The sequence below is a fragment of the Neofelis nebulosa genome, chromosome 14, assembly GCF_028018385.1.
Source record: "Neofelis nebulosa isolate mNeoNeb1 chromosome 14, mNeoNeb1.pri, whole genome shotgun sequence".
NCBI classification, from domain to species: Eukaryota; Metazoa; Chordata; class Mammalia; order Carnivora; family Felidae; genus Neofelis; species Neofelis nebulosa.
This window is the reverse complement of record NC_080795.1, coordinates 74,328,629-74,344,961: the sequence shown is the minus strand read 5'-3', so window position 1 is coordinate 74,344,961 and position 16,333 is coordinate 74,328,629. Positions and strand designations below refer to the sequence as shown.

The window sequence follows — 16,333 nt, the reverse complement described above, 5'->3', positions numbered from 1 at the left end:
GCAAAGGGGCAGACAGACACGTGTTAAGTGAGCTTCATAAATTTAAAACACACCAAAACTCCGTAACAAAATCACTATCTTGTATTGTTCTCATCTCTTTGTATGGTCTGCAAATGAAATTTACTACACAGAGGCAAGCCTGAGTTTCAACCGTTGAAGATCTATTATCTTTTTGCAGGATATAATTGCTACATGAAAAGAGAAACAGATGAACTATTAAAAGGATTACCATACATTCAAATTTTCAAAGTAAGTAAAGGGAAAAAAAACCATAATGGCTTCACATCCGTGAAATCTTACTCTTTTCTACTGCTGCCAAACTATCACTTGTTCTCTCGAGATTCCCAAGGGGAAGTAAGGACAAAGTCCCTCCACCTTGTGTTACTAAGCAACCAATATTAGAACTTCCTTGAGACACAAGGTAAAATGATTTTTTCCCCCGCTATTGTCTTTTCAAGGCCACATGTAAATAACACATTGTTGTGGACTGAGCTATTTTCTTCTTTTATTTCTTTAAATGCCGGGCTTGAACTTCTCAGTAAGGCAGATGTAAGAATATACTGCCTGAAACTAAAAGCAGGTTATCCAGACTGCAGGAAAACCCTCAAGGCTGGTAAGCTGGCAGGCACACCGAGTGGGTCAGCGTCAGCGTCAGGGTCAGGGTCATGTCCATCTCCCTCAGGCGTGGCCCCTGGTCTTGGCCCCTGCGGGAGCGTGGTTCTAGTCTTGGTGGCACCGGAGCCGGAAGCGCATTCCTCTTCTTCCCCCTGCGCACGCAGCCCTAGTTTCCATTCTGCTAGGGCCAAACCGAAGTCTCAAGTTGCCATCGTAACAACAATCACCGGATGACATTTTGGCTTTCTCCAAAGCTCATAGTTTCTAAGGAAAGGGTGGAATGGGTGAATCGATTTGAAATATTTCCTGTCCTGGGGCCAAAATATCCTTTATCAGCAAAAGGCACAAAAATAATAACAAATGGAAAGACTAAATATTCTCACCTGTTGAAACCAATCATAATCACTAAGAAGAACACTGCGATAAAACAGTGGTTCTAAAGAACCCTCAGCTGCAGTCACTTTTCAATGGGATTCTATTCTTCAGGAAATGGTCAGAATGTTTAATTGACATGTATTCTTTGATCTGACAGTGAAACCAAGCTTCTTCAAATTATTTAAAAGAATGCCAACAAAGGTTTATACAGCTTTATTAGGCCAAAGACACTAAAAACCATTTTGTCCTTAAAATAAGAACATACGACTGAATAATTAAAAGTATCTTAACTCTCCTTTTAACATATACTCAGAAAAATTAAACATGTTCACAATTTCTTTGAAAGACTAGAATCGCTAGGCTGAACAGGCCCTGCAAGTGATGGGGCCCTGGTATGACTGACCCTGCTTCCAACGCTCTTCCCATGACCACTAACCACGCCAAGCCTGCCAGAGTTCTTGGCGTCCTAACACCCTACACTCCCTAGATTAAGGCAGGCATCGAGAAACAAGATGAGATTCTAGGAACCAACCTGAAGATGAAAAGTGTAAGAAACTTCTAGAAGTACTTTTACTTTGGGCACACAGATTCCGGACCTGAATTCAGTGGAGCATCCATCTTTCCAGCCATACTTGCTGCCATCTTTAAGGAGCCCAGGCAAGAGCAAGAAGGTTTGTGTAGTAACATTTAGAACCTCAGAGACTGTGACCCCACCAGGCTGACAACAGCAGATAATCGGAGTCTTAATAGAAACGACACCTGCCACCAAGGTGACTTAAAAACTATGGAATTTTATCTCATTTGATCCTATCCACCCTCACAACATCCCTGTGAGGTAGGCAGAAAATAGGTGACGGTTTTCACATTTCACAAGAGAAAAAGCTGACAGCGTTGAAGGATGTTGACTCTGAAGAACCATAAAGTACCTGTCTTCCTTGTTAAGCAGTTTGTTACACTAAAACGAAAGATACATTTTGCTTTATTAAAAACAAACTACCCTAAAATCAACCCCTCCATTCCCCCCCAAACCAAAAGAATCATTGTAGTTTACCAGTAATCTTGTTAAGTCGAGCTCTCTTTGCCTGAAATGAGTTGCCTTGGTTATTTTTCCTCTTGTTTGATAATGTGCTCTCTGGCTGTGGAAAGACCATCTTTGGAACGTTCTCTACATGAAGTCCTACTTTTAATAGAATACATATATGAGAGTTTATCTAGAATCCAAAGTTAAAACACATGATTTTTTTTTTAAATAGCAAAATAGTAAAAATGCTTTGCACTTATGTTTTTTTTTTTTAACCTAGTGCTTGACATAGAACTTCAAACAACACAAATTTCTCCAGACTGAAAAACTAGAAATAAAAAACTACCAAGTAGTTATTCTTTAGGAAAGAAAAGCAGGAAGAAAAGGACTTACTGCTTTTCCCATATTACATACCAAAACACATGCAGAAGCATTTAAAAAGTTAAAGAAAAAAAAAAACACACAAAACAAACAAAAACTCCAAAGCCTACTAACAAGAACTTAAAAGTCAAGATCTGAACCCATTTCTATTCAAGAATACTGAGGGCACCTATTACCCGGTACCCATGTTAGACCAGTTATCTCTGGCTCTGTTACACGCTACAAAAGTTAACCATTTATGCCGGGGGGGGGGGGGGGGGGGAGCCCAATCATTTAACCACACCCCCAAATCACAGGTAGCCAGGGGGTCTGGCTTACTCACTATGAGAGTTCACCCTGCCATGGGAATGAACGTAAGAACATATTTTGTACCAAATGTTTCACTAGATGTGGGCAGCTCTTCCTTCTTCTCAACTTCCGGCGAAGCTATAGAAGTCGAAGTCTCTTCCTTCCTCGAAGGTACTTTCAACCATTTCCGCTCATCTTTGTCTCTATTGCTGTTAGCGCTGGCGCGAGGTTTGTTCCCTGTTTTGTTCTTGGCTGCAGCAGCAGCAGCCGCTTTGACTAGAGCTATCCAGTCCTCCAAAGGAGAGACACAAAACATGCAAAGTGTTACAAAATGAACCGACATGTAATTACACTCCTAAAAACACGCATCACATCTTCAAAGCTACTCTCGCACAAATGTAAAAATCGAACTAATTACGTTGACAAGATAAATCATCAACACGGTAATTATCAAACTTAACGATCTAATGGCTTAGCGGGATGACATAACCCCTCATGAAACAGGTAAATATTCAATAACAAATATTCCTTCGCTATTATTTTCAGAGGAATAAAATCTAAAATAAAAGGGAAACCCTTTAACAAATATGGAACATCACATGACATTCTCAGTACTTCAGATTTAAATGGTAAACTGTGTTTCTTTTCTGAATACGACAAATCGTAGAAGAAATGAGAGAAAAATGCTTATGTTGCAATTCTGCCAACGTTAAAAGAAATGCACTCCCAGTGAACAAATTACTATTCTTGGAAGAAGAAGTATGGACAATTTCACAGAATTCAAGATATGATTTAATTAATTTTTAAAGCTTTGACAGCCTGGACACCAACGTATCACAACAGCTTAATATTACTAAAGAAAAAAAGAGCCGCGGGATTTGACCAAGGTGTCTTACATACATACATACGGTCATGCTCCAGACTAATTTCCCTCACTCTATGACTTCCTAGATTTGTGCTGATTACCACTCTTCTGCGATGCAAGTATTTATTCTTCCTGTGTTTATATTTAAAGTTAACTGCCACATAATTTTTCTAAACTAAAAATGCTTATTGTAAAAAATACGGAGGGGCTCCTGGGTGGTTCAGTCTCAAGTGTCCGACTCTTGATTTCAGCTCAGGTCATGATCTCAGGGTCAAGAGATCAAGCCCCACATCAGGCTCTGCACTGGGCACGGAGCCCGCTTGAGATTCTCTCCCCCCAATCCTGCCCCTCCCCCGTGCTCACTCGCTGTCTCTCTTAAAAAAAAAAAAAAAAAAACTATGTAAAAAACGTGGTGCTAACCTTTAAATTTTCACAACCGAGAAAATTTTCTTACAAGTATTTGTAGTATTTCTACAGTTAATCTTCCTCTAAGGCCACTAAGCTTCAAAGACACCAGCTCAAATTCAACCAAAATGGGTAATACACTAAATTTTTAGCCCAAGTAACTAAAAACTACTTCTCAACATCAAATACATTTACTTCACAAGTTACATTAACAAACCTCAATCATTAGTCAATAGAGGTTGATGGTTGCTCAGTCTTGAAAATACATAGTGAAGACAATAAGCCACTAAAAATAAACAACCAACAAAGAGAACCTGTGTTTCTTTCTCTCCCCCATGATTGAAATGAACTAAAAATATCGTATGATTGCACCAAACTATTCATTCACCAAAGTTCTGTTCAACACCTTGCTACATGTGCCAGGAAGCACGCTAAGCAGTCATGAGACATCAATTTATAAAAGAAGCTGCCTGAAAGGACTTAAAACGCATGAGCCCCGGAGTCACCACATCTTTGTTCCTGCCTGGAAAATGCCCAGCATCTATCTTCCTCAGTACTTAAACTGTGTCCCCAGTACATGTCTTATTAGAAAGCAAATTAAGACACAGGTGTAAAATACAGATTTATGTCTCTAGTTGGCAAAAAAAAAAAAAACCAAACCAACACAAAAAACAAAAACAAAAACAAAAACAAAAACAAAAACACACCTCAAAACAAACCAGATAAACCAATATTGTCCAACCCCATGTTTACTTAGAGCCACGTTTTTTTGGTCCTACCTATAAGGAATTGAAAGGCAAATAAAATTAACTATAAGACAGTGTGATAAGAGAGGCAGTGGAGGAAAAAGCAAAATACCATGGAAGAACAAAACAGAAAAGATTAATTGTGACTTAAGAGAAAGGCTAATGGAAAGCTTCAGGGAACATGACAGAGGAGCTGAACCCTACAGCAGATATCTTTGAGGCAAAAGGCAGAAGGAAAGGCATCCAAGGGCACCGCAAGCAAGAAGGAAACCATTCGACAAGGTCATGGCAATCAGAATATGTGCAAACAGGCACAAGGGGCGGAAGTGGTCTGGGGAGCCCAAGTGCTACGTCTAGGTTGAACCCTGAGGCTGACATTACAGTACTAGAGAAAGAAAGCCCCAATGAAACAGACAATAAGCAACAACGCAGAAAGAGAAACAAAAGTACAACCAGACAAGCAAAGTGTTAAATTCAGCAGAGATCTGCACAGTCTTATTAAGAGCAGAGTGCTCAGGGGAGCCTGGGTGGCGCAGTCGGTCAAGCGTCCGACTTCAGCCAGGTCACGATCTCGCAGTCCGTGAGTTCGAGCCCCGCGTCGGGCTCTGGGCTGATGGCTCGGAGCCTGGAGCCTGGTTCCGATTCTGTGTCTCCCTCTCTCTCTGCCCCTCCCCCGTTCGTGCTCTGTCTCCCTCTGTCTCAAAAATAAATAAAAAACGTTGAAATAAAAAATTAAAAAAAAAAAAAAAAAAAAAAGAGCAGAGTGCTTAATTCTGGGTTCCATGTTGTGGGAAAAATTTTAAGTTAATGTTACAGAAATGCTGAAAAATGCCAGAGGTAAATTCTACTCCAGCTCTTTCCTCTTTCCAATGGACAGCAAACTGGGAGAGATTGGTGTTGTATCTCTTAAATCTCTTAAAAGTGCAATTAGATATTTTTTACAAGTTCCTGATCATGTGACTTGTTAATCATGGAATCAATGCAGTTGTGTCATTAAAGAATTCTCCCATTATTTTGCCCTTCTATTTATCATTTACTTGGTTTATTTATTTATATTTTTTATTTTAAAGAGAGCACGCGCGAGCTGGGGAGAAGGGCAGAGGGAGGAAAGGGAGAATCCTAAGCAGGCTCCATATTCAACACAGAGACCAACACAGGACTCAATCCCACCACCCTGGGATCATGACCTGAGCCAAAATCAAGAGTCGGACATTCAACCGACTGAGCCAGCCAGGCACTCCCCCCTTCTACTTTTAAATAGGTAAGATTCACGATTAAAAATAACTGGTGTGGGGGCGCCTGGGTGGCTCAGTCGGTTGAGCGTCTGACTTCGGCTCAGGTCATGATCTCGCAGTTCGTGGGTTCAAGCCCCGCGTCGGGCTCTGACAGCTTGGAGCCCGGAGCCTGCTTCGGATTCTGTGTCTCCCTCTCTCTGCCCCTTCCCCGCTCATGCTCTGTCCCTGTCTCTCAAAGATGATAAACGTTAAAAAAAAATTTTTTTTTTAATAACTGGTGTGATCCTTCCACGAATTAGAACTCATGATATGCTTCAAAGTTCCCTGTAGGTAACAGAGCAGCACACGATATGGAGCATGCTGGAAACCAGATGGGAGTTCAGAGTTACTCTGCACATGATGCCTAAGTGAAATTTTAAGTCAGTCACTCAATTCCCTAAGTTCTGAATTCCTCAGATGTGAAACAGAAGTATCAGTTACAGCTATGTCAAAGGATCTGCTACGGGAACCCAATTAAATAATGTATGCAGAACAAAGTTTCATAAATGGTACAGGACCTTATGAGCAAAGCTTTAATACTAGTGAGTTTTATATCAGCACACTTGCAAAAAGACAAGATAGGATAGAAAAAGCCACAGGAAGTTTAGAGAAGAGTATTTCCATATTGCGTCTACTTATCCTTTGCTAGTTTCATAAATTTACTGTGTATCTTTACAAAGGAATTCTCAAGGTACTGAAAATTTAGAAAATATATGCAAAGTTGGATTCTCTCAGCACTTCCCACACAACACCTGACTTAGTCTATTTCCTACATGAAAACAAGTCAAAACTTTTTGGGAAACAAAGACACTTTGAAAAGAGAGCGTTTTATAAAAAAACAATTCTACAAATATTTTTAGCGTGCTTGTGATTAAAAATTATGAAGAAAAATGTAAATTAAGGATATAGTGCCACCCGTGTTCTTTCAATAGTTTATATTCAGGATTGATTTTAACGTTCACACACATCATAATGTAACTACTTATTAAAAGTAAACACCCAATACATCCAATGAATTTTTATAACTTGTAATTTTACCACAAACCAAACTGGCTCAGTATCTCACGTTGGAAAAAAATGAAGTTTTAGAGTTAGTGCCATCTCACAAACTTGTGAATAACCAGAATAATAAAGAATAGCCTTAAAGCAAAAAAACAAACAAAAAAAAACAAACAAAAACGAGAGAGAGAGAGAGAGAGAGAGAGAGAATTTTGTTGAATTAAACAGGCACATATTAAGTTCCCGATGTTTTAATCTTTCTATGCAGTAACCAAGAAATCACACCACTGAATGCTTAAAGGAACATTTTATTTATACATACAAGTAGGAAGACACAAAGCAATTTCCCGGTCAAAAGCATTTCCATTTTAAACTACATTTCCATATTAACTGGGGAAGAAATGCCAGCTGATCACTGCAAAACTAAATTTTAAAAAAGCAGGTGATTTAAAACGATCACACTTCTCAGAAGATAGGAGGAATTTTTTTTTTTTTTTTTTTTTTTTTTTTAATCGCAGTGATCCACATTTCTAGATTACTAAATGTATACACTTGGCTGGAGCTGACCAGATGATTTCAACACGTTTCAGAATGACATTTTTCACTGCACGGTATGGAACAAATACAAGTGCATTTCCATATTAGACACTTTCATAGGTTACTTTCAATTCTAAAAATTAATTGTAGGTCCAGGTGCTGAAAATCCCAAATAACAGCAGAACATAAAAGAAAATATTTTAAATTTCTAGTGGCACCTTTTCTCTCCAGTATTTAAGAAAACATACTCAACCAATGGAATCATGGTTTTCACTTCATCCCAGACTCTCCTTCCAATGCTTACCGTTCATCATTCTTGCTTTGAGCAGTGACAAGGCATTTTAACACACTGCTTACATCCTATGACTCACAGAGCCCTACCTGAAGCAGCCTACAGAGTGTCAGGTAAGCGCCTTTTAAAAGAAGATGAATGACTATGATTTATAAAAGGAAAGAAGATAAGAAACTCAATATAAAATTTTATATTAAAAATTAACTTTCTAAATGATACTATATACCAGGAAAAACAAAACAAAATTAAAAAAAGGCACTTACCTCACTTCCCATAGACTGGTTCCACGATCCAGCTGGGTCGATAGGACAACACCAGCTTAGTGGATGCTGGGATTTCACCTGGAACAGAAACTAGTGACCTATAACTTTAGCAGGTCTAAAGCCAAAGAAGCAAAAATCAAGTGTATAATTTATCTTACATTCTAAGCTTCTTTTTCTTGCTGCTATTTGGGGCTATCAGCACATAATCCTACAATTAGTTCCCTTTAATATATATATGTGTATATATATATATATATATATATATGTATGTATCTTTTTTTTTTTTTTTTTTTTTTTTTGATTGGTCACCATTCAAGAAGACATCCCTTTGGGTTGCTAGGAATGCTGAACTCTCTTACCTGCCCCTTAGCATCCTCGGGCATGGCTTTAATGTGCATTCTTTTTAAACAACGAATTACTCCATCGTAAAACTGAACTGTGAATGTTCCTAAAACAGGAGCAAGTCAGAATCATTAGAAAATACAACTGAATCTTAGAGCAACACTTGAAACCTAACAAGTGACGCCCTAACAGAAAGAAACACACTCTGATCGCAGTAACTGCACACACACACCCGTTCAGAACTGCAGGAAGTTGGAGAAGTTTATTTTCTCTTCCCTTCTAAAAGATCATTACTTACAAACATATATAATATTTCTATAAGAATTATCATTTGCTCTCTTTGGAAGTTTCTTTCCAAGTAACAGAGAGAAAGAACTGATATGGGGGAAAAATCATTTATTCAGGAAAAGATTATTCCTTTCACCATACTAGCGAACTGGTAAATAAGAATTAGATCCACAGGCTTTTAAGCCAGAAAATACTTTACAGAAAGTGTTCCTGTGCAGATCAGAACACTGATTTCCAGGGAGGCTGAACGCTGCACCCACAGCAGTCAGCCCAACAGCAGCACAGCTGTAACTAACCCCCCATCCCGAGGCCTTTCCCACTAACTCAACCTGCCTTCAGGACTCAACACCCTGCCTTAATGACAACCACAAAGTATATTCAGGTTTTGCCACAGAGTCCATGCTTTCAAGTCAATAAAAGTCAGTACTGCCACAAAGCATAAATGACGCAGATTTCATACTTAAGAAATTCCAACGTTTTTCTATCATTTCCTGTACAAATGATGGCTGAGAGCCCCTTTAAGTAAACATGTACTGGACCTTTACAAAACAAGTCAAAACAGTGTCATAATTGGTATCACTGGCTTTGAACTTGGCACCAAACCAGACAGATATCTACAAAACATTTCCTTAATTTTGTAATGTGAACATCATTTCATTTCATATTTTCTGTGATTAGCATAATTCACAGTGTTGCACGTATAAAGATCTAAACCCAAGTCATTGAAAAAAACTGATGAGCTGAGTAACCAGGATGTAAAGACACTGAGAAAGCGTTGAGACTACCGAACCCCACGAGCACCCGACACCTGACCACCGCCACCCTGCAAAGGCCTGAACTCCTCCTGCAGGAACCGCCTTCCAGATGAGAGCAGGTTCCACGCCACCCCAGCCGGGCATTCATCCCTCCCTGCTGCTGATCACACCGGTGCCGCCCTTGTGATGCCTTCCTCCTTTCCTCCCTCAGCCTCCTCTTCGAGGATCAGCTCTTCAAATCCCACCCGTGACATGAACACCTCCCCGTCCCCTCTGGTTTACACATTCGCCCCTCCTCTTCAACTTCTCTAAGACTTATTACAAACACGTAAACGTTCGTACCTGCAGGTTTTGTTTAGCTTTTACAGTGAACAGAAGGCCTCCTGAAGGCTTCCTTTGCCTTTGCCTTCCCTTGGCGGGGGCGGGGGGGCGGGGCGGGGGGGGTGGAGAATGCGCACGGGGGGCAGGCTCATCCGTCACGTGGGACGTACGGAAATCGCAAAATAAAGACCTCTAGTGGAGATATTTTAAAAAGAAATCGTATCTGCTAACATTTCACCAAGGGTGCACTCAAACTGCTCCCAAAACGGCAGAGACTGCAGTGAGCGTCGCCGCTCTTCCCCGAATACAAGCTTAATTTTCTGTGCTCTATGCCCATGGACAAATGGGATGGGACAAAATAGGAGGGCTCTGCTTCTGAGTGCACTGCATGTGTGTGTACACGTGTACCTGTATATGCTACACTCCCAAGGAGTGCAAGCACGGAGACAAGATCTCAGAGCTCTCCACACTCAAAGAAACGGCTCTTAATCAGAATACAGAGTGTTGGGGCGCCTGAGTGGCTCAGTCGGCTCAACGTCCGATTCTTGACTTAGCCTCAGGTCAGGATCTCACAGTTCATGAATTCGAGCCCGCATCAGGCTCTGTGCTGACAGCGCAGAGCCTGCTTGGGATTCTGTCTCCTTCTCTCTCTGCCCCTCCCCCACTTCCTCTCTCCCAATCTCTCTCTCTCTCTCTCTCTCAAAATAAATAAACATGAACTTTAAAAATATAAAATGGAGAGTGTTGTTTAATTTTGCACCATCTTCTTTTATTTTAGGTGGATCCTATTAATTATCCCAAAGAATTGATCCGTTACCGCCTCCTTTCTTTCCACAACCTGTTGCTGACTGCCCACATGCTATAAACCTGGAGGGTCCACGTGTATTAGACACAGGAACATGGACTCCGTAACAGAGCTCTCAAGAAGCTGAGTGCACAGTGAGGTGAAGCATACCAGGAAAGGAAAAGTAACCTGCAAACCTAACAGAGACGTCCCTCAACTCCTGCAGGAGGAAGCTGACTGGTGGTGGTAAGATCACAGCCATATCTGTTATTTCAATTCCTTAAAACAATAAACTGGAATAGGACTTTATAAAGTTGTATCATAATTTTTTGGTAGACAACACTGATTTGCTTTTTCACACCTAACATTCTTTAATATGTCTCTTTTTAAATGTTTTCCTCTTTTGTCTCCTCTTACCTCCCATGTTTTCTCAAGTTTGTTGTTACTTTAAATCCTCAGCTTAAATCCCTTCCACGTTTCTTTCCCATCACCTCCAAAAAAATTCAAATTCTGTAGCAAGATTGCAAGACATTCCATACGCAGATCCCTGCTTCTCTCTCCCAGCTCTTCTGATATTCTACTCCCTTCAAAGGACTCCTTCCCTCCAGTTACAACGAAGTCTCGCAGTTCCTAAAAAGTGGCGGGCCTCTCTTCTATTCTTCTGCAATATGCCATTTCATTTCTTTTGTCAGAAAAGCCTTCCGTTCCCTCTTTAGCTGACCTGTTTGTCTTTCGGGTTTAAAGTGCCCCCTTACTTAAATCCTTCTCTTGCAAAGAAGCTGTCACTCAATGTGTGTTTCGTTAGTAAACAGAACGGATGAGTGGTGAAGTTTAAGAAACAATTGTTACAGAAAACGGATGTATTCTTGACTTGGAAATATACTTACAAGTATTTCACAACTTATTAAAATGAGATTTTAAGTAAGAAATTTAAAAAATAAAATAGTTAAGCATAGTTCCAATACTAATTTAAATACTAATTCTCATGCCTTTCCAAATTCCTCCGTCTTCAAGTCCTGTTTTCCTAAATACATTATCCGCCCCACAGATTTATTAGCCTTGGCCACACGAACACACCCGATTCCTGTGTTATTTTCAACATCACTGGTCAGTTCAGTAATTTCTGCTCAATATGAATGTTTAGATGCCACAAAGGCTATCGGGAAATTTCCCTCTCAATTATTCACAGAAACTAAGAAAAAAGGGGCAGTGGAAAAAGGCAATAAAGGAAATCCTCAAACTGATAAATTCCCACACTCTTTCCTCAGAAAAAACACTGTACTGTATTTTACTTCCAAGTTGAACTGATTTGAATTTTCCTGTATCCTTAACCTTCCCTAACACTCTGGATGAGTTGCTCATAAAAATAACTTGGCCGGCAAACTGGAAACAGAGAAGGAGAAATAAAATGCACATAATATAAGCCTGTCAACTAAAAGCTGAACAATTTTAACCAACTTTCACACTTCTAATTTAAACAGTTTATTTAGGTGGTGAGCAGATCATGTATCATGTTATTCTATACGATATGTAACAATGAAATACTCCCAGAAAAGAGTATTAGCAGGCAATTCATTAAGTATAAGACAGAAGTAACAGTGGTAACAATTACAAGAATTAAAATTAGAAACAGCTAAATTTTACTATCAATCCCATTGTAAATCTAAGATCATTTCAAATACATACCTTCTTTGTTAATTGCTTCAATCTTGGCAGGGTAATAGCGACAGTCTGTCCAACGAGCCAAAACTTCTTCTCCAGCTTTAAAATCCTATTTTAAACAACTTTTAAGATCAATACCATGTATAATAAATAAGCATTTCCTTTATAAAAACAAACTTTTGTAATATTTAACAGAATTCCTTTTAGAATATGTCATTACACATCTAGCAAACGGGAAGAAGATTGCTACTTACAAAGAAATCTTCCTCATCTTTTAGCCCTTCTTTTCTTAATGCGGGTCTCTCCAGGGGTCTCAACCTATTGCTATCCCAGTAAATCCACTCATCATAACGATGACTCCAACGCTCAAAGTGGACCAACATCTTGCCCTCCTCATAGTCGATTTTTTCAATCCGTGACGGATACCTCCAAGATAAAAAGGAGCTTCACATCAAGAGAAAATTCTTACATTTGTTTACACGAAGTATTAAAAAGGATAATTTAACTGAAAACACTGCTTACCGTTAAATCCATAAACAAAATGATATGGGTCCATATTTTTAAACAATTGAACCAACAAAGGTTGCTTTAGCATTATTTGTCTTTAATGTCTGGTCTCAATATCCAGAGAAATAAATACCTCAGGGGTGCCTGGATGGCTCAGGTTATGATCTCGCAGTTTGTGAGTTCGAGCCCTGCCTCGGGCTCTGTGCTAACAGCTAAGAGCCTGGAGCCTGTTTCAGATTCTGTGTCTCCTCCTCTCTCTGCCCCTCCCATGCTCATGCCATGTCTCCCTCTGTCTCTCAATAATAAGTAAATGTTAAAAAAGTTTTTTAAAAAAATACTTCGATACATTCCCAGTGGAACTATAAATGACCTGCACTGTTTTTAATTGGAAAACACACTTCAAGAGCCTTGACAGATTGCTACTTTTTGACTCAATCATTACAAATCTGGAACTATACATACAAAACATTAATAAAGAAAATACAAGCCACCTAAAAATATGGTTAGAAAAAAATACAAACAATGGCATACCCACTGAATGGAAAATTATCGTCTTTAAATGTGGTATTTGCAAAAAATTTACATAGGGAAATGTAAAGTAGCAGCACTGTGTTCAGCAGAATTATAAGTAAAACAAATTTGTCTGGCAAAATATACCAACATGTTCATTTGTCTCTTTATGACACAAAATCACTTTGTTTTTTCTATTTCTCTGTACTTTCCAATATTTTAAAATGCACATCAGGGTGCCTGGATGGCTCAGTCGGTTAAGCATCCGACTTTAGCTCAGGTCATGACCTCGCAGTTCATGGGTTCAAGACCCACATCAGGCTCTGAGCTGTCAGCACAGAGCCTGCTTCCAATTCTGCGTCTTCCTCTCTCTTTCTCCCCCTCCCCTACTTGCACTCTGTCTGTCTCTCTCTCTCTCTCAAAAACTAAAAATAAATAAATAAATAAATACATACATAAAATGCACATTAACGATAGGAGGGGAAAGCTCAGTTAAACTTTAAATTCTAAAATATAAAAACAATAGTACATTGTTCTGTCTCTCTGTGTGATGACTCTCCTACGTTAAAATCTAAAACAGAAATTAGTTAACTTGAAACGTTCAACAAGGAAAATTGCCTCATCCTTCCTAATGTACTGTATTAAATGTTCACAGATGACTCAAAAGTTTTTAAAAACTATCATTAAATAACCGTAAGAATTCAACAGTAGCACATAGATGATTCAGCCCTAATAGTCTATTTCATATTTTGGCTAGTTTGTGATAAATCTGGAATTTTTCTTCTCCCTACAGAAAACTGGCTTTCAGCATAAGCACGACAGACCTTACAGAGCTTCGAAATTCAGGAACTGATTACTATAAGCTTTGTATCACTCGTGCTAGTCAAAGCTTCTTAAGCATTTCAAGGGCCCTGAGTCCTCCTCTGGGGTAGCTTCCTAGCTCCGGTGTAGGTTGGGTTTTCCCACTTGGGGTTTCCTCAAAAACACCACGCACGCTAGGTCAAACATTCGTGCTTTTGTACCTTCCGTCCTTTTGGCCTAGCCCTGGGCGGCCTCCCCTTCCCCTTTCTACTCCTCATTCCAGAGCCGGTTGAATGTGCAACCGCCTCCCCCCGCCCCTGCAGCCCTCCCTGCACCCGCCTGGCCAGAACCATCTCAGTGCAGGCTCCCAAACTGTGTGCTGCAGAGCATTTACAGCCCTTGCAACGTTAAGACCCGTGACACACAAAAAGGGTCTGATGGTTAAACAGCCTGGGAAAATACTGGCTAAAAAGTTTAATTCTTTTCTTTATTGAAAGACTTCTCGGTCTTGTCAACAACATAGACATGAAACATTTACTAGTACTGAAGTGAAGGAAATATGTAATCCTTTTATCACGGAACATTTATTAACGTCTCTCGTGCTAGCAGACATCTAAGGGACTTGATTTTAGAAGCTACTCTGGCCTGTGAGCTTCAAGAAATAACAGAGTCATGTCCATCGTTGCATCCGCCAGCATCTAGCCGAGTGACAGACATAGCACCAGCCGCCACTCGGGGAAAGTTCAGAATGAGTAAGAAGTGACGTTAAAGACCACCTGCACGTGTCTTCATAAATAAGAAGGCCGTCGACCTTGCAGCCCTAAGTGAGAGCTTACTCATAGTCTTTCGGGGCGGGGGCGGGGGGGGCGGCGTGGATGAAGAAACATTCTATTAAAGAAAGGCATAAAAACAAGAAAACCCCCAAACCCAGGGAACTAACATACTCCCCAAGGTGAACACTCTGACCCGACCCACTCAGAATCAGTGCCGTAATGCCGGTCTCTTGCAACACCGCTCTGATTGTATGTTTCTGTTCCTCTGGTTTTTACAACATAAAAACTGTCAACTAGCTTCTAGGGAAGCCTGGAGGGAAGGTTGCCCTTTAGTTTATTTTCCAACGCTCACCAGCCACTTCACCACTATAAAAAGAGATTTTCTTTCAACTATAAAAATGAATAAATTTATACTTCCACGTGTTTATTATCACACCTTTTTATTGTTGAGCAAAACATTAGGGGTTGATTGTCTAGGTTCCTTCAAATTCTAAATGTAAACAACTCCGCATATCTAAAACATTTCTCAAAGTGAAAATGGTCCACAGGAAGAGTCCAACACATCTTCATTTTCGTAACATGACTGAATTCAGCACAGAGTCAGAATCTAAATAAGTTCATATAATTTAAATCTGAACTGCACTTTTAAGTAACCTACAGTTTTCCTAAAATCTTTCAAATTCTGTTTCACTGACAGGATGCCTGATGCAACAAGCAGACTTGTGGGGAAGTGCTTCAGGATAATTTACGGTATATTATACTCTTTGCATAAATATCCGGAGATGGAGAGGTAAACTTCAGATGAAGGCCAACAATTAAATAAGTAACACACATACCCAAGATTCGTGTCTCTTTTCGTTCTTACAATGTTTCCGAATCAAATTCTGAATCTTAAATAAAGGAGCCGTAAATATTACCATTATTAACAATGACTGAATTTCTGTTCCTTCAGGCAACACGTGTTTGGGCATCTAATAAGATTAAGGGACTTGCTAGGCACTGCTGGTAGGTAAAAAGGAAACGTAATCAACTGCTGTCTTCAGGGAGCTCAGCTTAGAGTCAGACAAGGAGAGGGGTGACTCAGAATATTTACATGTATGGTAGGCTCTCTGTTCTTTCCTCGCTGGGTGTCAGCTGCTCTTTACATACCTGTTCTCCTTGGACCCTGGTAACCATCCCAGGTATAGATAACAGCCCCCGTTTCACAGATGCCCGTCCAAGGACGCACATGGCGGAGCATGCGCGGCCAAAGGCAACCGGCACAAAGGCCTGCAGGAGAACCGGGACATGGCCGTATCGAAGTACTTACAGCGTGTACGGTAAACTGCTAAGTATATATAAAAATTTTCCATGAGATGCCATTAACAGTTCAGAGAAAACTGGGGAGTGCGCTGAAGGTTCTTGGGAGACCTAATCTGTATCGGTCTTAGTAACAGCCTCCAGGACTTAGGCCTAATGAGCCTGGTACAAACAAAGGGAAAGCATATACACTTTCAGTTTGTCAATGTTCATTCACTTAAAGCCAAAGT

General features: G+C 40.0%; 1 protein-coding gene and 1 long non-coding RNA gene across 18 annotated transcripts in view; one reads left to right on the top strand and one right to left on the bottom strand.

Moving 5' to 3' along the window:
* Nucleotides 1-16,333, top strand: part of LOC131494661 (uncharacterized) — a 101,230-nt gene that overhangs the window by 28,434 nt on the left and 56,463 nt on the right. The window lies entirely within an intron of this gene.
* PHF20L1 (PHD finger protein 20 like 1) overlaps nucleotides 1-16,333 on the bottom strand; it is an 87,336-nt gene that overhangs the window by 54,615 nt on the left and 16,388 nt on the right. For 11 of the 17 annotated variants that reach the window (XM_058699108.1, XM_058699106.1, XM_058699107.1 and 8 more), the window contains exons 3-8: nucleotides 12,468-12,639; nucleotides 12,238-12,322; nucleotides 8,421-8,509; nucleotides 8,062-8,151; nucleotides 2,765-2,972; nucleotides 2,042-2,170 (exon numbers count right to left, since the gene is read on the bottom strand). In XM_058699108.1, the coding sequence (XP_058555091.1) occupies nucleotides 2,042-2,170; nucleotides 2,765-2,972; nucleotides 8,062-8,151; nucleotides 8,421-8,509; nucleotides 12,238-12,322; nucleotides 12,468-12,639 (773 nt within the window). The remainder of the gene's footprint in view (nucleotides 1-2,041; nucleotides 2,171-2,764; nucleotides 2,973-8,061; nucleotides 8,152-8,420; nucleotides 8,510-12,237; nucleotides 12,323-12,467; nucleotides 12,640-16,333) is intronic. The other 6 variants (XM_058699123.1, XM_058699120.1, XM_058699110.1 and 3 more) reach the window with 5 other exon arrangements.